A 21,933-nucleotide genomic window follows, 5' to 3' on the forward strand; every position below is an offset into this window, starting at 1 on the left:
ACATGTACGATTGGAGTCCCCATAAGCGTAGAGAATGTTCTGTCCTTGACAAGCAAGGTTTACAGTTTTCTGAAACTCTTGACTCTCTCCCGTGAAAATGATCATATTCAAGTTGGGCCTCCTCCAAAACCTGGCCTCTCTCAGTATTAGGGCGGGTGTTCCTTAAACGGATGATGTTTGCGCTCTCTAAGCGTGCTCCCCAAAACGCGCATGTCTGGAGAAGTGGCCTTCAGCTGGGTGAGTGACAACATCAACTCCTTCTCTCAATCGATTGGCTATATTAAAGTAAGGGTACGTATCTTCAACATCAGCGGCAAGGTGACGCTTCTTTTGTCAAAGTTTCACCAAGGACATCAGAGTCACTTGCCACAGCTCGAGAGCATTATGGCCTCTGAGTTTCATAAGCCTAGATCGAAAGCCAAGATCCTCTTCGAAAACCTGCCAGGGGATGTTTTAACACAGCATATGGTGTTCAGGTCTGAAACGGTCGAGGCTGGAGGAGTCGTTGACATCATGGGAGATACAGTAGCAAAAGAGATCCAGCATGATAAGGGCACGTTGTCGCTGGAGAGCCGTGCCTTCATGGTATACAAGCGGGTGCAAGTGTTCTGAGAAGCGAATAGCTGCGTTTTGGGGATGAATCTGCTTAGCAGAGAACAGCGAGGTTACGTTAAGGTCGTAAGCGCACGGCTATAACGCGAATTATCATACCCTATTCTGAATCAGTGGCGATACTACGAGGCTCAGCTGATTCACCTGCTCCTAGATGAAATTCTGAGCTGCAGTCACGGAGTACATGTCTTGTGGGCGTTTTCATGTGCAAAACATCCAGAGCAGTAAATGAAGGGCTGGTATCCGCAACACCTTATGGAAGAAGACATACAGTGTGTAGCGTGCATCGCAAAAGGGAAGACAGCCATCTGGTGCCGATAAATGCCATAAAACCAGCTTCGCCAAGACGGGACTTCTGTAATTCCAGCCGTTTGATCCCGGGGCGTCGAATGTTTTGTTTGGTTCCAGAAGGGTCAGCATGTTAAGATCACCTAGTGACCTTGGTAGGGTCATATCAAACAGAAAACTTGGGGCTTGAATCGCTGGCTTGCAAGATGACCGGATCTTTGCAAGCCAGATGAACTAACCGGCATTCATGAAGCCGGCCTTCATTAGTGTTCCCGTCGCAGGGTATCTTGCTCCCTCGATCAATGTCCTTACCAAACCATCGCCGGTGTCATCCGAAATAACCTCTTCACTTTCCCGAAGGAACTTTTGCCTGATGGAGATCTGTATCCGTCCGAAGCTGTGTCTTCAAAGAGGAAATTCGCCATACAAAGGTGTCACGTTCACTCGTACAGCCTACGCCTTCGTAGAAGGAGAATGGGGATAGCCTAGGTTTCTTCAGCGTCAGGGGCTTGTTCGGGTAGCACCGTCAGTGCTTTCTTCGGCGGTGGCCGCAGTGGCTTCGTCAGCGGTCTCGGGGGCGTTGGTCTCCTTTCCTGATCGCAGAGTGGGGGATTCTTCGATGGACGTGAAAGCAAACTTTTATGATGGAGGAGGGAGTCTCGAGTCTGCTAGAAGCATTCGTGGAGATACGGTTACTATGATAGTTATCTACCGAGACGGAGGTCGATTTTACCATTATATCCATGGACCTCAAACTTGCTGCTTCAAGTGAAGCTATGTACAATCTACAACAGACCATGGACTTTATAGTTGCCGCTAATGTCAAAGCCACTCCATTTCTAAACAGGACAGACGATGTGGGAAAATAGTGGAAGGCTAGGAAATGTCTGTGGTGGCGGAGAATTCACTTGTGATCGTAGATCAAGGCTTGTAGACGTGCGGTGCTTTTGTCGATAGAGTCTCATCAGAGCCCGAACTTGCATTTCGAGACCATCAAGGCGTTCCGTTTCTCGTTTTTATGGGAGACCGATAGGCGTGGTGGAGGAGTAAAGTGCGGGGGTGTCGACTACTGAGACAGAATCTTGAAGTTTTCTCGCTGGTGATGCTATATCGGCGGTATCAGTAGTTGGCATGCTGGCAGCTGAGGTTTCGATCAAGCTGGTAAATAAGCAGGATCAGCGTCGGCCTCAACATAAAAAGAAAGAAGGCAGAATATGTCTCAAGGCAGAAAGCTCGACTGTAATTTTGCTGGCTGCAATAGAGAGCTGGATGGTGAGGCTGAGACTCGTGGCAAGACTGCAGGTCTATCAGAAAGATTTATGTGTGCATGGGAGCCGTATGGGTAATCAAGAGAGCAGGACTGAAAAGCACGCAGCTGGTCCCCAGGAGGAGGAGGACTTGGTGAAATAGAGGAAAGAGAAATGGTTCTTTGGTGTCGCGATTTGTGCTGCGATGAGACCAAGCTGCCTTTGAGCAACAAGGCGCGACTTGTGATGATGTCCTGTGCGCGACAAAAGAGACTCAGGAGAGCTACGCCGCGACCTGCGAAGTACCGAGGCCACGACTCTCAGTGGAGTGAGTGCCGACGCTAGAAATGGAAGAACGAGGGAGATCAAATGAGACGCAGTCGCCCAGCTAGTTGCCAAGTCGGCATCTTGTAGAATTGGTGATAATCTACGTATTGTGGCTGTTCAAGCATAATCACCATGTTGCAATGGAACTGGGTACGAGAGGCGTTGACTCGATCTGCTCAATGACTTGGCTAAGTGCAGCCAGAGCTGTTTCGGTTGGAAGATGATGTGGTCGGATGGTTTGGGAGCTGGACACGTCGATGTGTCTTAACTGTAGGCACAAGCTTTCGGTGATGGCGATCTCATTTTGTCAGTATCAAATCCCTTTCTGCTATCATCGGTATTGGACTCTCGAGTGGACTTGATGAAATGTTTCGATGCTATCTTGGATTACTCGATATTTCCAGCAGTGTAGACTCACAGGCAAAGACCCCTGATACCTCTTGATGTGACTTTGTCGGCTCACGCCTGTGGGTACATTGCTCGCCATGACATTGACGTCCAGTTGAAGGCTTCTCAGAATCACTACAACTCTACGTTGCTGTTGCTACTTGCAGTTGGTTTAGAAGTTACGAAAATTGTTGGTCAAGCGCATCGCGGAGACAGGCGGCAGCAGCATGGCTGGCGGAGAAGAGTTTCTTGGGTGTGTCGTTCACAGGCAAGGCTATCGTAGCCGACTGCACAAGCACTTCGCGTTACGGTGACATGTACCAGTCCGGGGACAGTCCAGCAGACTTTGCAAGAGTCCCCCGTTTCTTAGATGCTCCGCCGACACGGGAAGCTGATGCCGTTTCAGGCGTTCAAGGGACGAGGGGTTGAGCGCCATGTTGTTCTTAGTGATGATGAGAATGAGAACAGCGCAGGGTGCGTTGCTTTAGGAGGTGTTGATGATATCGGGGGAGGTATCGGCTGCTGATGATATGATGACTGGTCGTTGGTCGAAGATTACAATACGCCATCTCCTAAAACCCTCCCGCTCCGTCAAGTTAATCGCAAAATTCCCTCTGAATCGAGGTTCTTCTGAAGAATCGGTGTGACATGGGGAATCCGTGGCAGAGTCACTTGCTGCTTGTTGGCGAGGTCTCTCAAGTCCTCTATCCTCGCGATGACAATCTCGGTGAGGCGCTTTGGGTAGTGGAGTGCTCTGGCCAGATTGAAGGGCCATTCGCTATCGATATGATAAAGCCCATCGCCGAAGCACACCAGCTGGTGCGCCATTCTGATGCTGTTGAACGGAGCAGGGCATCTCCGTGCATTGTCTTGGGGAAGAGTTAGAGTCTCGCCAAGTGCCGCCGCAATCATAACCAGCTGTCTTTGGTATGGAGCAGGGACTGATACCCTGCCAGCGCACTGAGTGCCCTTACGCGAAGTCACCGCTGAGGCCGTTGAATGATCCCCTGTGACGTTTCCTTGCGAGATCGAGTGTCTGGTCAGCAGTGATAGTCCCGGACTGCAGTCTCTTCAGCAACTGGTTGCAGATGCATAGTACGAGTACGTCTGTGTGATCATGTGCCGCCCCGCGTGTGGGCGGGTGAGAGGTACTGGCAGGGCAGGGAGGATTCAGCCCGCATTTGGTTTACTGGTAGACTCGAGAGGACTTCTTCAATCGACTACCATAAAATCTCAATGCTGAGAAAGTTCGTTGAGTGTGTATCTCAATCCTCCAACGCCTTATGAACCGCACAAAGCCAGCCATGAGGGCCTCTCGCGACAAGCCATCGGCACCCAAGTGTCAAACATCATGTGCTGCTGTCAGCGGCTTCGTTATCCGTAGCTGACTATCAGGCATTCCAGGTCGATGAAGTCCCCATCAATGAGGGAGCTGATTAGCCTCACTTGACCGTAACTCCTCGCCAACGGCCACGGAGGGCTTGACTTCAGCTGCACCCACCCTGATCGAGGACACTTCCATCTGCTTGCGTCGGCGGATAGTAACTACGCAGACCAATTGGCACCGAAGCATAATCTGTGCCAGGACCGGCTGAACACGGTAAACAAGGCCAGTGTGGGCAGTCAGGTCAGTAATATCGTCGACGATGAGATCGATAACACCTTGGCCAGTGCCGAATGCGCAAGAGGATAAATGTCTGCGACGTTCCTGAAGTCCAACAGATCGCTGTCAAAGACATGATGTCAATTGGCAGGGCCAACGGGAATCGTGTTGAGCAGGAGTCGACGGTGTGCATTGCTGAAGTCGGAGGGGCTTGAGAGGACGAGAGATGCGTCGTAAGTTCGGGCGCTTTGCGAAAAATTGCAATCAGGCTACCACGTGGCTGCACAGGATATGCAAACCTGAAGGGACCTCCGCCTTGAAGCCTAGCCAGAACATTCCACACGCCCAGTACAATGTCGTTGTTGTCACTATTGTGGAGCGAATGTTTCAATCGAAGTGGTCTCAAGATACTCGTTGCGGCGCGAACGTTTGGTCGTGGGGAGGGTTTGTCGGAGGATTATTGTTCAGCGAAGGTCTCTTCCGGGATCGGTTGCTTGGGTGCTTCGATTGCTGTTGAGCGAAGCAAGAGTATTGTCTTGCATAACCGCGCTAGGTGAAGCGTTAGATGCTGCTGTTGTGCGTAACTTTGTTCTTGTGCAATCTTTCTCCAAGGCTGTTCTTAGAGCGCGGTTTCGTCGTCTGCATCAGGTTTCTTGGGGGCGAAATCTCTCGCCGAGAGCGGTATCGCGGAAGCTCATCTTTGAGCGGAAGCTGGTCGCGGTCGGTCTCTTGAGAAATTGCACAGAGCGAAAGTTTATTCTCGTGGACACTTTCTGCGAAGCTCGTTGAAGCTCGTCGCGTAGCCATTGTTCGCTTTTGGGGGAGAAATTGGAGCACTAGAGACCAGCTTCATCTGTCAGTCAACAAAACACGGCACAGCCTGCATACAAGTCCATAGCATACCGGCAGAAGTATTGGTGAAAGCAACTGGAGATGTTACATTGCTGAGATAGTGGAATAGAGGGGCAATTGCTAAAGTGGTACCCAGGGATGGGTAACGCGTCTTTCGCGTCGCGGGGTAATCTTGCCTTGCTACGCGCTAACCCCGCGTTTTCACTGGAATCAGACTCCACTAGATTTCGCTTCTCGGCTGACTTTGACTTACGCTGCACCAAAGACGAGTATGGCAATGCAGATACTGACTGACGACCTAGAGAATAACTCTGAACGCCAGGGCAAAGATTAAAGCTACTATATCCGACAAACTCCCTCCGAACCGCTGCCGAAACCGCACGTCGACCCAAGCTGAACTCGTTGCGACTCCTTCATCTTCCATCTCTTCCGCTCTTCGCGAACCGAACCGCTCTCGACTCCGTTCCCGCCGCACAATGCCCGGCCAGTGCTGCTTTCTTCGGAGGCCAGCATGGCCCGTCTGCTGATACTCCCCGCGGTAGTCATTTCGTTCCGTGCCGAAGGCTTAGAAATACAATTCGACTTGTTCGATTCGCCGGGGGTTAGTGTCGCGCTCGAGGAATCGGGATTGAGTTGGTGTCTGTCCTTTTCTTCATTTCGTTAAGTTGAACGAAGGGGCCTTGTTTCGTTGATCAGCGTGCTGATTAGATTCCCTCGCTGAGTGCTTCAGTCTTGACCGGCACCAAGCAATTGAGTCCTGTCAGCACAAGACATGACATTTGCATGTATCATCTGCAGCAAAAGCCTACACAGGATGCTGCAAATCGCACCGTTGCACAGATGTCCGGAGGAGCCGCCACGGCATTGATTCTAGTTATAGATGGCGTCCCTCTGTAATTCTAAGAAGGTAAGGGAGCTCACACATGGATAGGGCCAGGTATCAATATTCCATGGCGCATGAAGATGGGTATCGATGCTTAAGAACGCAGCGTTAACGTACGCCAAGACGAGGGAGTCCAACGCGAGGATGGAGGCAGGGGGTCGTGATGCTAGAGATGAAGATGAGCGACGTAGTGAATAACAAGACCGGAAAAGTATGAGAGCCTCATCAAGAATGGGACTACACTGGTGACCTCGTGATCCCACCTGCCTGTCTCTCTATGAACATTTCCAAGATGTTGACAAGTCATGCTCAGAGGGTTCATTGAGGAAACCCAGAGGTCAAGGAATGACCAAAACTTGGACTTGGAGTATTCGGAAACTACAGGGAGGAGCTCGTCCTCCATCATTATGCTGTAGGGGGTCGGCTTATGCTCGAGGTTGAAGACCTTCTCGTCGGTTGGGCTGGTGGACTCACAGTACTCCGTGCAGTCCCTGGTGCCGACGACCCAGTAAAGGTGCCTTTCTTCTAGCTCGTTGACCGTGGAGCCGTTCCAGTTGTTTGTGTTGTGATTGACGTGGTACTCGCCCGCGGTGAGAAACCACATGAACAAGTACGTCCTCTACGTAGAGGGCGGAATTAGAGAGATCCGGTTTGGAGATGATCTTGGAGAGCTTGGTCCTGCTATGCATTTTGCTCTTCATCTCGCCCATGCAGATTCGGACGCCGCCTCCAGTTCGTCGATGATCTGGTGCCAGTGTCTCTATGGTGCAGTTCCAATTGAACTCGTCTTCGATCAGATTCTCTTCCTGACGAGCGTCGATTGCTGTACCTTACCACGCTGGGACAGTATCATATGGCCTTTGAGAACTTAAGCTAGTCGCTGCTCATCTTGGTCCAGCGATGCTCTCTCGACCTCGTACCTATGATTGTAGCGCATCTCGATCACGTCTGCGAACTGTTCTGAGGACAGCCACGTCGCCATGCAGTCTTTAGAGTCGTTGTCCAGTACTGCCTTACTCCCATCGGTGTGTCCAGCCCATTCTCGTCCTGACTCTCAGAAAGCTAGCCTCGGATCAGTGATGGCCAACGATATCGATATCGCCCTCAAGCAAATCGACTCCTCCTCCATACCTCCTTGGACCACCCATGAGACAGATTTGTCTATCTGATTTAGATACTTGCCGGCTTGAATGACCGAACCCAAGAGGTTGAGTCAGCTGTGCTGTATTGGACTTGTTGCTTATCCTCTTTAAAAGCTATGCAATAATGCTGGACGTTTCTGTTGAGGGGAGATTCCTGAAGGTTCTAGCTTTCAAATTCTACGACGTAAGTTTTGTCTTGATTAACAGTGACTGTCAGGGACACTAGCGTTTTGGTAGCTGATGCATGACTATCAAGGGGGAGGTCAGCATATTGTTTCATCGTTAGGCTTACTGGATCCTATATCTGCAGTGCCGCGGGCCCGATAAAGCAGCACTAACTAACTGCTTCCGAGTGTTGGTACGTTTCCTGGTCAAGATATCGTATGCCAGAGACATCTTGGCCGAGCATAATTGACCCACGACTTTCTGCATTTGATGCACTTGGTGCCCTTCTAGTGTGTTGCTGTCCGAGATAGAAGCACTTCTTCGCGTGTCCTCCTTGTTTGTGATCCTACGTTAGCGAAACACCTACGATGGAGGTAGTTCATCGTGTGATGAGGTAGAGCTACCAGATCCGACGGTGTCAGGCCGGGAATGGTGAACTTGCTATTCCCTACAGGCCCCGGAACTTGATTCCGTGGTTGGGCATACTTGCTGAGGCTCTTTGGGTCTGCTGGTTGAGTCTTCAAGGTAGATTGTAAGGATGTGTTGCATGTAAGATAGTTAAGGAGGAGATTTAGGAGTGGTGAATTGAAGTGATAAAGGCAGCTTTTTCTGCTTTACAATCTTATCATTGTCATTGCTATTCCTCGTGCAGGAGAAATCTCATTCAATGTATTCAGGGTATCCCGTCTTTATCTGGCCAGACTGTGACTCTGTCTCCTCGCCGTAGAGGGAGCAGTTCTCTATACTACGAGTTCTGTTAGAAAGAAGTACATGCTATTGCATCATAGGTATTCCTCACTTACAACAGAATGACTCAGTCCCAGTATGTTGCTATTCTTACTGGGCATATAGCGAATTGTAAACGACTTGGTAAGATTCGCGGTTATCAAGGCAGGGTAAGAAAGCAAGGATGAACGTGAGTTTCCATTACAGCTTGACCACCATGACCTTATGATATACGGAAGGGCAGTTAGACGTCAGCAACTGGCTCCGCCCTTCAGCAGGTCAACGATATCATGTCCAACAGGACTTACAGCTTTTTGAAACATCGGCGACGGGACGTTGCCTGTCGTTTCAACATTGACAAGGCTTTTTTTTATAGCTTAAGTACCACAGTTTTTCTGTACTAAAAGTGGTTCAGTGCAGGCTTGGATCGGCCAATCTCCAGCGCCAAGGGCGGAATACATAATTCAGTCGGATAGATCAAGAAGAATATCATGTGCCCTAATATGCCCTATGTTTTCAAACCTGCCAACTCGGCAACTTTTTATCAGCGCCGCTTCCAAGACGCAGTCTGAGTTCCAGGTCGCATGGCGTGTTCTCTGCTCGACCTCCCCCTGAAACCGAATTTTCCCAGTTACGAATCGAAAATTCGCAGCACGCTCAAGATGAACAATTGAATGCCAGATTGAGTGAGGAAATTGGACGTATACAAACTGGCGACTGTAGGTCAGTCCTTGTCCTCGAAAAGATAATAGACTGTTCCATGGTGTAAGCGGGAGACAGCTTTCCGCTATTTCACTTCGTCACATTGCATTCTCCCATGGATATTGTAGAGAACGAAAGTGGCAAACCATAGAGTGAAATGGCACATCGAGATCTGCCACCAGGTAATATTACTTCCGGTACAAACCGTGTAAATGAGAGGTATAGGGCACCAACAATATAAGCCGGCACTGTGCATCTCAGTCAAGCATAAGAGATGCTTGGCGTAAATGCTAATGGGACGATGATATCGAGAGGCGGCAATACGATCTCAGTACAGCGCAAGGTAAGTGTTATTCCAAGCTAGTGATCCCGAAACCAATGTATGCACGAGGGGGAGGAAAGCTGAGCGAGGCCCGGTGGCCAAGCAAGGTGTTAACTCAATCCCTACGGCAGACTAGCATACATTGATGGATGGAGGCTACAGAAGAAGCACTATCAGCTAAGATTCAAAGCTTGTTTGCTTCTTAACATTTATATCAAAACTTAAAGACTCTTTGATAAAGAGACTCACGAGGCGGTGCTAGTTCTCTGCTATCTGATCTATGTCCATCGGGTCGAATCCCAATCCGGGGGGCTCTGCTGCCATGCCAATCCCCGTGGCCCTCCTCTCGCCCCGTTTCCAAGGGGAGTTAACCAGTCGTCAATGACGTTAGAAGCCTCCTGGAAGCGGAATGACTCTGGCCATCCATAAACGCGGTAAACCTGCCTTATATACTGGATATCTAGATCGGTTCCCCACTCTTCAGCTTGAGTATTCACCGCCTCCTCAGTGATCCATCCATCGTATTCAGGGACCTTTTCTGCTTCAATAGTAATCCTTTTTTGACCAGGAATGAGTCTTAAGGTTTCATATTTCTCCTTTAGGCTATCAAAGAAGGTCTCAATAGGTACTGCATCTAGCATATCGCCTGCATGGAAATCCTCAAAGATTTCACAATCTATAACATTAAGCCATAGTTCGCGGCTGAAGCTTTCGTGTCCAACAGCAATGCAGACCACGTTGCTGTCATCTATTAACTCGCCCTCCGATGACCAGAATTCCCAGCCTTGGTGATAGTCTTTATGCTTCTCGAAGTCTTCAAGGGTAAAGGCTGTGAGGTCCAGGAGCTTGGATTTGAAATGGATGTAGGCAGCGCTATCGAAGTAAGGGAGATGGCGAAGGACTTGGACAGCGTAGTCAGATTTGTAGTTTCCGCAAGACTCGGGAGTGATACATGGCCATCCAGTGGGTGTTGGTATCTTGAGATCGGATCGGTCATAATGCAGGGTGGTCAAGAAAGAGTAAAAGTCGACAAATAGAGCCCCAAGTTCTTCAGGTGTATATCGTGGTTTGGTAGGACCATCGGAGCCATCATCCGACCCTTCATAAGATCCATCGTCCGAAGGCGGGGGAGATGGTGAGTTTCCGTGGCCACACATCTTGGTAAGAGATATGAATTTAATGGGGCGTACTGCATACCTAGGTCAGGTAGGTAAGGAGTGGAAGGAGTGTTGTATTTATAGGGAAAGCTTACCTAACTGTGACTAAAAGAAATATGGGATCACGCCAGCAATCAAATAAAGCAAGGGTGGCCAGGCAGCCATCAGACCCAGGAGACAAGCTTACAGTACAACCCTGTAAAGCTAAAATTATGCTCGATGCTAACCAGCTAGCACTACTCCGTACTTTGTACCAACATCTACCCAAATCTGCCATGGCCTCAATCTCCGTTTGTCTTCTTCAGGTTTGGAATAGTTCCATTTTGTTCGCGCCCCATTCGCTCCCTTTGGGTTATTGTCATACCATTCGTCCAGCTTTAACAACGCAAAGCCACGGTCATTCACAGTGCAGCATCTGATTTGGGGTTCCTCTTGTAGTCATAACTGATAGAAAACAGCGATAATACGATCACAGCACAGCGCAAGGTAAACATCAGCAATACCAGTGAACCCGACAGCATGCATAAGGGAGAGAAAAGCCGAGCGAGCCCTGGAAGCCAAGCAAAGTGTTGACTCAATTCCCACGGCACGGACAAGCTTGTATTGATGGATGGAAGCTACCAGATGTAGAGATCATTTGCTTATGCATGTATGTCTCGAGGAATGGCTGCAAATGCATTGGAAAGTATCGCATATCGCTTCCTGTATCCGCCGGCCAAGGGCTTAGTTCGATCGGAGGCTCGAGTTTGTTGTCGCATGTATGCTACCTTTACAGAGGTCACTCGTGGGCATATCCTACTCAATGCTCAAGGATTTGCGACATCTGCCTCAATGGCACTCACGCCAGCAACGCATCGTCGTGATGGCGTCTGGTCGCGTCTGTGTTTGTCCTGCGGGTGAGACGCGTCGGGCCGCTTCCCCCGTGGATGTAGAGGTCTGATAAAATCTGAGGAAGTTTCGGGTTCGAGCTGCAGCATGTAGAGCGTTCGATGCAGTGTTGCAGTTGATTGTGACTGGGCGATGGTGATTGGGACTTGAGATTGTTGAGCTGCGTGGTTGATGGCACGCAGTACTGATCTGCGCTAGATTTTAGTGTAGTGGGGTGAGATTACATCGTTTTCGTGGGTTTTCACGTGCTTGCTGAAGAGCTGGTTGAGAATATAAATATTCAAGCGCTGATTCTCAGAATCGATGGATCTACCGGATATATAGTGACTTCTAATATTGCTGAACTGTCTGATGTCTTGTTCTGTAGAAATGCTGTCACATTGGAGCGAACTGAGGGAGGGAAATCCGAAAGCTGATGGTGCAGGGTAGGCAGCGCCAAAATGGATCGACGAACGTAGGGAATGATGTCTGTCTTTAGCAACTTAATGAGTGGTATAGAAGAGCCTAAAAAGGCAAATAAAAATTAGACCTGAAGATGGGTAGAGCTTAAGAATTCGGTTTTCTTTCCCTAGTTATAAGTATAAATATAATTTTAGTGATTGATTCACTACAGACTATACATTTAGTTAGTATCAGATACCTGCTGTGCGGAATGACTAAACCGCCCCCGCCTTGCCAAACCCTAGCTAGCTTTCCTTTTCTCTCTCTGGGGACAAATTTCTTATATATATTAACGGAGCACCTTTTACCATACTAGCGCTTAGCCCAATCCCTTGTACCTCAGAGCAATATAATCATAGCATTACAGAGTGCTACACTACGACCTTAGAGACTCAATGGCACTGAATCTTTATATTCCACCTTGTACACGCTCCCCTGCTGAGCCTCAGCACCCTCCGCCAGTAGATCAGCCGCTACGGATTCAGATTGAGGGACCGCTCAGCTCTATCAACAAACTGCTGCCTGGAATTGATTGGAAGCTTGAGGGCGTTTTCCGTCCGAGTCTGCAGGCAGCTGGCCCAGAGCTTGCTAGAGTAGCGTTCCGAACAATATACGGACATGACATTCGTCCTGAGATCGATGGAGACATGGTTGTGCGAGATGAGTACCTAGGCTGGGTGCAGGAGGATCCAAGGCCGTGGACGTAAGTGAGCGATGGGATAGCGTTTCTCGACTTTCCAGGCGGATGCTAACTGCACCTCGAACTGGCAGTAGGATTGACTACTACGGGGTTACGTTTGACCACCTTGTGCCTGCTGGCGAAAGGGATCCTGAGGTCTTACAGATCAATATCATTGAGATGGAGGAAGATGAGGGAGCCTATGCAAGGGAACATTTGCCATTTGCTGTGGATCCAGCAGAATATAGCGGGAGGAAGGTACTGGCCGTGCCTAGGTGTTGCCAAAAGAGGAAGGGTACACAGGATCGTCGACGAATAAATGAGTCGGTACTTAAGAGAGAGGAACTATTAGGGGATCTGGGAGAGAGTTAAAGACGCGTCAGCTTTGTTATAATTTTGGCCAAGGTTGAGGAATGAGATTAACCTTGTTTTTGATTATATCCAAGTTGAATCGTCTTAGTTCAAAGATGCATGGTATTTGTAATAATGCTGGCAACTGTCTTAATGCTCCCATTATACCTTCTGAGCTATCTGCCCTTAAATTAGTTAGGGTTACGCTTTGTGCCACTTATCCAAAACTTAAGCATTTCTGCCTGCTTATCCCGCATCAATCTCTCGATGGTAAGTATCGTAACCTAACTGTGCGGCTAGATATTCTGTTGCCTTTACTCGCTAGCAGTAGGCAATAATCCTAGCCAGCTATAGGTACTCTTCCAGCTTCTGATTAACCGTTACCTTTGCCTGTTTGATAATGGCAGTATAACCGCTTACTTTATGGTTGAGGCTGGGGTCGATCTAACACTATAAACCACATTGTCAGATGATGATTGGTATCGATAAGCCGATAACGATGTTGGAAGTTACTTTTCATGTAGTGCCAGTTGTGTAAGGCGGTAAGGTACCTGTTAACTGATTAGGCTCGCTTAGCCAACCAACCATGCGATGAATGGTAGACCAATCACAAGTAACACTGCTCCCCCTCCAGCTTTGACCAACATCGTCATTGAGATTGATCACTGATCCTATCTCAATCTACTCTGTACTTGCCCGACAGATGCCTCCGACGTATCCGCGACATGTCCGCAACGATTGAAGCTCACGAGCGATAACGCAAACATGTCACCATTCCCCTTGATGTTGATCAGCTCTGCTGTCGCTGCCGGACGTTGTGAATTGGCCTTGTGCTACAGACAGCCTCGCTATCAAGAGCATCACTCGCGCCCCGCCTAAGAAATGTACATCGAGCCTCGCGCTCAGCAACTCCGATTCAACAACGAGTAATTCGAAACAGACACGACACGATTGAATATGATCGCAACGACGAGTTGCTCAGTCTCTTCACGATGCCATCGTTGGGCGTACTGAAACCGATAAAGAGATTCCCGAGACGAAGAATGCGTGCCATCGATTCGCTTTTCTCTGGGATCGGCTGATGATGCGTCGACGCTCCCACCCGCGTTCCCTGTCATTACGCGGATGGCTATGACGCCCGACCCTCGGCCAACACAAGAGCAAGCGAAGCGCCGAGAATGCTTTACTCCTCGAACTGCCCCGACTTTCGACTATTCGACTACTTCGATATAGGAAACCGAATCTATCAGGCTACATGCCAATCACAGTCAATACGACAGGCCTGGCAAGGATGACGGCAGTATCGGGGAAAAGCAGAGTATCTCCTTCGTGGACCTTGGCCTCTGTATCGACAGAGATGTTGGTGATTGGAGACTGCTTGTTTGGGCAGCTGGGTCATATATTTAAGTGATGGGGCTGCCGTCTTGCCATCTTGAGCAGCGCATCTGACCTTTGAAGCTCCGATATAACGGCGCTTTGGGACATGCGATGCTGGTGACGCTGACTCCTACATTGCTCCATTTGTCACCGGCCTCTCAGGGGCTCCCATCTTGCAAGCGCGATGCTCCTGTGTCTACTAAGCGGCATGGTTCCTCTCAACACCTGGTCTCTCGAAGCTACGCCACCCACAACACCAAGGCAGCGCCCTCCGGAGTGGGCACTTTGCCGTCCCCATTGATCTTATTATGTAGGATCATTTATCCAGAGGCGACAGGCCCTCTTCCTGTACCAACGACATTTCATGCAGCCCGCGCGACTCCTGGCTATCTCGATCAAACGCACGGTCAGGACGGAATCCTGCGAGGAGACTCTGCACCAAAAACGACCATGTTATGATTGTCAAGGTGCATGATGTTGTCAAAGGATTGCCGTCTACCACGTTGTGCGTTGGCTGAAGCCTAGCAGTCGGGATCTTGCATACGGGTCGCTGAGCGGTCAAGGTCTAAAAGATGGGCTTTGTAATGGCATGGGGAATTCTGTCTTGCACTTTCGTCCCGTTGCACCTCCCCCTCCCCGTCGACCAACATTGATACCAGTTCCAGATAAACGGAGCGAGGCAGAAAGAACTGCCAGGTTCGAAGGGCTAGAAGAGGCATCGGTATCCATGCACTAAGCCACAGACTCCTAGAAATCTGCATGCCACGACCACACGGCCCGGACTTGCAGGTACTTACTTATCCATTGGCAAGGCATACCTTAAGTAAATTCTAATTAGGTGTCATTAAATAACGACATAAAGGCTAGCTATATACTCTATTTACTAAATATTAAATAATATATATTTTAGAAAGAACAGTTTACCCTTTTAATCAAGCGTGTCCAAATCCTTATAATTCACATAATGGATTTAGCCGCTGATCCTGTTACCTGCTTCTGTCGAATGTGTCACTGCATCATTTCCATCAAACTCTGCTAAAACTGGCTTCGGGTACGTAGCATTGGTTATGGGCTGAATCTCTGCGTAGGACGTGGCTGTTTTATGCTTTTGCCTGCCGAACCCGGGCCAACTACCTCTCATGCGCGCAATCAAGCTTTATGTCCATCGCCTCTCCTCTCTTTCTTGTCTTTCTTAATTGCCTTGACAGAATAGTGTTAGCGGCTGACTAACTGGTCAGCCTGATGTGCCACATGTCCTTTTTGGCACATGGCCACCCTCAAAACCCCCGTTTCTACTTCTTTTTGTTCTCTCATTGCTACTTACTCACACCAAGAACAGCTCTGAATTTCAACAACAAGTTTTACTAAGAATAGACATCTCAATATCAGCAAAATGTGGCTTCTCAATACTGACACGCTTGAACTGAAGGAATTCTTCGATAACGCCATTCCTCCATATGCTATCCTATCGCACAAATGGAGCGACGAGGAGGTCTCTTGGTATGATATGCGCGGTAACCATGCTACTATCGAGACAAAAACGGGATACAAAAAGATTAGCGATTTCTGTGCCAATGCAAAGAGACTTGGCTATAGCTATGCCTGGATGGATTCGTGCTGCATTGACAAGCGCAACAGTGCAGATCTGTCTGAGGCGATCAACTCGATGTATCGCTACTACCGCGATTCCGGACAGTGCCTCGTCTATCTCGCTGATGTGCCACCCGTTGATAGCGATGACATGAATTTGACAGGCCAACGCACTTCTATCTGCAACAGCCTCTGGTTCACTCGTGGCTGGACACTGCAGGAACTTATTGAGCCAAAGCAACGGAAGTTTTTCGCGAGTGATTGGACAGTGATAGAATTAAGCATAGAACTGATTGCCCAAATCACGGGTATCGAGGCAAGAGTTCTTCACGACCAAAATCTCCTATCACAATTTTGTATCGCTCGGCGGATGTCGTGGGCATCTAAACGGCAAACGACGCGCGACGAAGACAGGGCATACAGTTTAATGGGCATTTTTAATGTTCATATGCCTGTTATCTATGGCGAAGGCCTGAGAAGTGCGTTCAGGCGGCTGCAGACCGAGATCATTCAAACCTCATCTGACCAGACCATATTTGTCTGGCGAGGAGCATATGAAAGCAGCGGCCTACTTGCCCACTCACCGTCAGACTTTGCAAACACACCTAGGCTGGGACTCTGGAAGCCGATCAACCTCTCTCCATTCTCAATGACTAACGTCGGCCTTAACATCCGCATGAACATTGTGGAAAAAGAACAAGAGCCAACACAAGCCGGAGCCCAGACTAGAAAGACTGTCCTTGGAGCCCTTCAGTGCGATGCCTTGGACGGAACAGTCCCGAAACTTCTGATTCTTTATCTGGAATCTGTGCCCCATGCGAGCTTCTTTGTCAATGGCAAAACTTGCCAAGCGTATCGCAGGGTCAGATGTAATGAATTCCAGGAAACAAGAACAGGGACTTTCAAGGGGCAAACTGGTCCATGTCATCTCAAGGATGTGCTTATACTGCAGGACGAACACATGGAATTTGTTGTCCGGGCGATAGACGAGCATCAATGCCGATGGGAGGACTATTGGAATGCTAGAAGAATTACAGCAGTAGACTCTGATTTACAGTAGATTCAGTAATAGCTAACTGATAAAGGTAAGAACTAGTTTTAGCAATATTTTTATTATTTATTTTAATTTTACTAAAAGAATTTCTTTTATATTCTTTTATTAAGCTAATCTATATTTCTATTATATTTAAGTTATTTATTTCTAATATAATATATTATATAATTATTTATTTATTTATTTATTTATTAAAGTTAATATCGTAAAACTGAGAGCGATATACAATTCACAAGATCATAAATGTCCGAACTATGCTTAACATCTCCAGATTTCTATTTATAGCGGTGATTTGCGTTGTGGAATGACGATGGCGGGGTAGCAAGACCCTGCAAACATTTCACTTCACTTCTCCATCAGAAGCCAAAAAAATTAGCTATTCTTGTCACCCAAACAACATTTACATCGCCAGGTCAATCAAAATGCAGAAACGCCATTCTTTAGCATCTTCCTGTCGCCGAAAGTGTGTTGTATGCCCCTACAATGTGCAGATCTAAGGTTACATCTGCCCTGCCAGGCATCATCAGATCTTTAGATCGGCGATCAGATTTGGGGGTACACGCCCTGGCTGGACCCCTGTGTCTTAGTCGCGGGGTACACCAACGGCATCTAGTCTAACGTTCAATCATCACGTTGACATTCAGCCGGAATTTTGGACATCAAGGCATCGTGGGACGGTATTTGGTGAGACATTCACACCCCGCAGACTCTGGCCCAGTCTTGCCAGCCTCCTCAGGCCAAACACCGCTTTTGGGCCTGCTCAACAGCACCCTGATCACAACCTTCCCGTCCAGCCATTATCACGGGAAGTAAGGTGATACAGTGCCACGTAGATGTGACACGCCCGGACCGCCATGTGAGTCATCGACCAAGCGTCGTGACACGAGATGCCGTATCGAGAGAAATCCTCCACTGCACAGCAAGAATGCTTTGCCTCTCTGTGTAAATACATGGCATCTGACGTACCACTGGCCAAAGAAGCCAACCTTAAGAGTTTCTCCAAGTCCCAACTTGCAGAGAGAAGGATTCTTGTTTAAATACCCTCCGTCCTCTTCTTCCTTTCTCTTCAGACACACACAGTCACTTGCAACTCACGCATTCGGACATTGCCTCTTCTTTTGTAGGCACATCTTGTCTTAATCTTCTCGCTTTCTTCTACTCTGCCCTCGCTGTGTCCTTGGTAGAGGTTCTGGCAACCTTCAGTCTGGCTATATTCCTCTTCTCTTTGATATTGACTCGTTGCCGAGGCTCTTGACATCTTCATCATTGCCTTGTCCACTTTCTGAGCTCTTCCATCACTTTCCATCCACTCTCTGTGCTTTGTGAGATCTTGCTCCATACCCCGTCAAGTCTTGCTCCAGTCTCCACCCAGTCTTGTTCCGAGCTGCCCTCAGCTTTGGGCTTTGACAGCTGGACATCTTCAGCGGTAGGCTGCTTTTCACCATGCGCAACACACATGAATCTTTCCCCTTCTCAGAGACCTACTCCTCGTCAGAGACATCTCTCTGCCGACCGTTGAAGACCCGACGTCTTCTCCGCCATTGTCCTCGCTCTACTCTCCGCTTCGCAAAGCTTCACTTCAAGCGTCCACTTTGGGTCTTGACATTTAGACATATACAATCGGTAAGCTCCATCTACATCATGCTTAAGTCCATAACACCAACATTAACATCTACCTCTGTTCAGAAGACCATCTCTTGTCTTTGGCATCTCTCTATCTGTGGCCGAGGACCCTGAAGAACTCGTACCAATGCGGTCTTCTCCTACTGTTGAGTACTCTCTTCACTTTTGTCTTCTGTCTTCGCAATATTCAGTCTTTGAAGTCCTTCTCGTTACAACATTGTCTTTTTCACAATCTTCTTCCTCTGTAGTCTTTTAGCTGCGCTCTGGGCATAAGAATAAAGTCTAATCTCTCATGCGCAAGGTTTTGCGAGCATAGAATACTTCTGCACTCTATATGCCCTCATACTCTTATCATCGGCATTTCTCCCTCTCCGCGGCTGAGGACCCTGAAAGACCCTTACCACTGTTGAGTCCTCTTTTGCATCTTCCGTCTCCACGGTCTTTCGACTGCGCTCTGGAGAATAAGAAGAAAGTCTGGTCCATCGTACGCAAGGTCTTGCTAGTGTAGGAGACTCCCGCACTCGACACACCCTCGTCCTCAACTGTTCTACTCGGCGCCCTCCTAGCATCTACAATCCCGAAAAACTTTAGGTCTGGGCAAGAGCGCTTAGTTTACTCGACTTTAACTGTCTTTGCCGCCCCTCCAAAGCATTTTGTCACACTCTCAGTCGATTTCCCCGAACACTTTTGACCCTCTGAGACTTTCCATGTTTGAGATGATTGAGCAGCAAGCGCTCTCATTTACCCACCCCCGGACGAAATCGTTACCATTTCTGGCTTTTAGCCTAAAGGTTATATATCAGTTCCCAAGGAGGATAACGAGTGCATTGCCCAAATGCGTTGGTTGGTATTCTTTACCTCTGTGTCAGGGTTGGGGCATCTTCCACTCCAACCTCTCAGAGAGCCGTTACTTGATCAACGGACTTTTCAATGTCTTCGCCGACTAAGCGACGTGTCTCGACTCTTAAAACAAGGCGCTTTGGCTCTAAAGGTCATCTTGAAGACGTGCTCAACACACCGCCATCACCACCAACGCCTCGACACCTCAGCTCCAGTGTAGGGTATGCTATCGATTTCATCTATCGTTCAGACCCGAGTCTCTGGTGGAATAAAGGCCTGGTTGAAGTTTGGTCTTTACTTGTCTGCAGGTCTTGAACATCAACCATTGCTCACACTTTGTGGAAGATGTCATTATCTTGACGCTAGCCAACCCAACCTACCACCCTGCGCTTCTTTCTCCGGACACTGAAGAGGAATGGCATCGTTAGTAGCTATCAAGGCGTGATAGCAGACTACATAAGCCACCTTCATAATCATGCCCGATCTCAGCTTCATTTCAATGGCGGTTGGATTGGCTCCATAATCTTCTGGGACATTTCCCGAGACAACTTCATCAGGACAAGGCTCAAGGTACCCAAGCCTTGGGGAAATTGGAGACTTTGACGTCGAGATGTCTCTACCACGCCCTCCCAGCGGTGAAATACCCTACTACTCGCCTCAGTGTTAATTTGGCATCGATGTGCCAAATAAAAGCGTCGAGAATCTATCCTCTCTATCAAAGTAAGCACGAATACTGGATATACAGATGCGAAACATGGAGCGACGACCACTTTGGCCGTCCTGTTCATTCCTTCTAAACGCAAGACACTTGCTCAAGGAGCCACTTGCTCAAGAAGCCTGACGATGAAAGATACCTCGAACTCGAAAAAAGCTATAGGAGCATCAAAGCTCTTGTCGAGATACTTATGTTTCAGTATTTCGAACTAAGGATAAAGAGTAACTGTGAAGTCTGCAATGAGAAGCTAAGCGGGTCAGAAGACCTAACCTAGGCTTCGAGAAGACTACTCTTTGAACTTTCAACGTGGCCATATTTCTGTCTGAAGTTTGAAGACTGTTCATTGGCTTCAAAAGTCGCATGATAGCTCAGCGCTTCATCTTTTCTACAGCAAGCGCTCACATAACGATGTTCCTGAAGTAAGTCCTGGGCCACAGACAGATTCACCGCCGGAGCGTGTTGCAAGTGTATCAGGGGGTCTCGCAGTATCCGAGACGTCTGAACCATAAATCGTTGGACTGCAGCGAAACGGATGACTCTACCTACTGATACAATCACTTGTGAATGGGCGAGTTCCCTCCTAGCCAATGGAAGGTTCGTCAACAGACATTCATCGCCGGGTCGATGAGTACATCCAGCAGACGGTTCTTGGATCAGCAGCGCATTGGATTCATGCTGCTTACTCAACTCGGGCGATTTGTTCACCTCCGCACGGTCCAATCAGATACTTAATCTCTCTCGATATTATTTGCAAGCACCATGCTAAAGAGCCACGAGGTGATCAATCCATTTGGATCAAGGCGACTAGCCCTCACGCCAGAAGCAGCAATGAATCTCGGATATCAGTATCTTGCCAGCTGCGACTGACCACGCATCAGTACCATTGGCACGCTCGGATGGCCACGATGTTTCTCGCTAAAGCAATTGAAAACTCGCAGCCGTAAAGACCGACAACAAGCAGTGCCGCTCAGACCAAGACCATCAGGGGGAGATGAGCAGTCTGTGGCGGTGACAGAGGCTTGCAAGAAAACACCTTGGCAGAAGCACTGCGTGAATGGTCTCGGGCCCCGGGGTGGCCATAGGCTGCGTCGCTGCAGCATACTCAGCAGCAGGAACGTCGGGCGACAGGATGAAAGGTCTCGGTTTTGTCCCTCTTATCTTAGTCACTTCTCCTGGACTTTGGGCCTCCGTGCGCTTCTTTATACCCAGCTGCTCATGCCTTTGAGGTGGCTCATGGCAGCGTGAAGCGGGTTCTCCTCGCCGAAATGCTTCTCGTGCTTCTCACATCCAATATTCTCTGGATTTGTCTGGGAGTATCTGGTGCATGGGGAAGTTGAATTTTGCGTGGAGGGTATGTATGAGTCGGCAATCTTTTTATTGGTAGACCTCCCACAAGCTGTTGTGTTTGCACGTGTGATTCTGCGGGCAATTCTCCTGGGTAGGACAAGATGACAACCTCATCAGGCTTGAATATTGGCTCCCCAGTGAGGCAGTAGATGGTTGTTCTGTTCTCGTTGGGGTTGAAAGTGTTGCGTGCTTTATGGAAAGTGATGATTTGGCAGTGCTCAACGAGCCGCACGCACTCCCCAGTGAATATTCCCATCTCCGACGGTTGTCATCTAGATGACCCATATCAGAACGATTTATCTTGCGATATGGTTGCGTTCGAGTGTTGTGGAAACTGTGATGGCATTGTTGCTTATATAAATATAATAGAGAATCACCAAGCCGAATGACTCTGTTTTTGATGACTGGTCTGGGCCACTACAGATAGATCCTTCAATTGAGTTCCCTCTGCCAAAGCACGGGAACTGCAATGACTTGCATGGTCTTGTTATATAAGGGAAGCTGGCAAACAACCGTCTTTATAAATTTCTTTATGAGCATGTTGCCAGATAGCCTCAGGGAACTTTGGGGAGACATCTTCGTCACTGGTATACCTTATATAATTAATAGTAATAT

General features: G+C 48.5%; 2 protein-coding genes across 2 annotated transcripts; one reads left to right on the plus strand and one right to left on the minus strand.

Moving 5' to 3' along the window:
* Positions 1–9,534: 9,534 nt before the first annotated feature.
* On the minus strand, positions 9,535–10,413 carry J7337_013923 (uncharacterized protein; the record flags this gene model as incomplete). Its single annotated transcript, XM_044831398.1, has 1 exon — positions 9,535–10,413. One exon carries the CDS (start codon positions 10,411–10,413, stop codon positions 9,535–9,537), a length of 879 nt encoding a protein of 292 aa, XP_044673784.1.
* A 5,129-nt stretch (positions 10,414–15,542) lies between these two features.
* J7337_013924 (uncharacterized protein) lies at positions 15,543–16,799 on the plus strand (the record flags this gene model as incomplete). Its single annotated transcript, XM_044831399.1, has 1 exon — positions 15,543–16,799. One exon carries the CDS (start codon positions 15,543–15,545, stop codon positions 16,797–16,799), a length of 1,257 nt encoding a protein of 418 aa, XP_044673785.1.
* Between the last annotated feature and the right edge of the window lie 5,134 nt (positions 16,800–21,933).

Source organism: Fusarium musae, chromosome 12, assembly GCF_019915245.1.
Source record: "Fusarium musae strain F31 chromosome 12, whole genome shotgun sequence".
NCBI lineage: Eukaryota > Fungi > Ascomycota > Sordariomycetes > Hypocreales > Nectriaceae > Fusarium > Fusarium musae.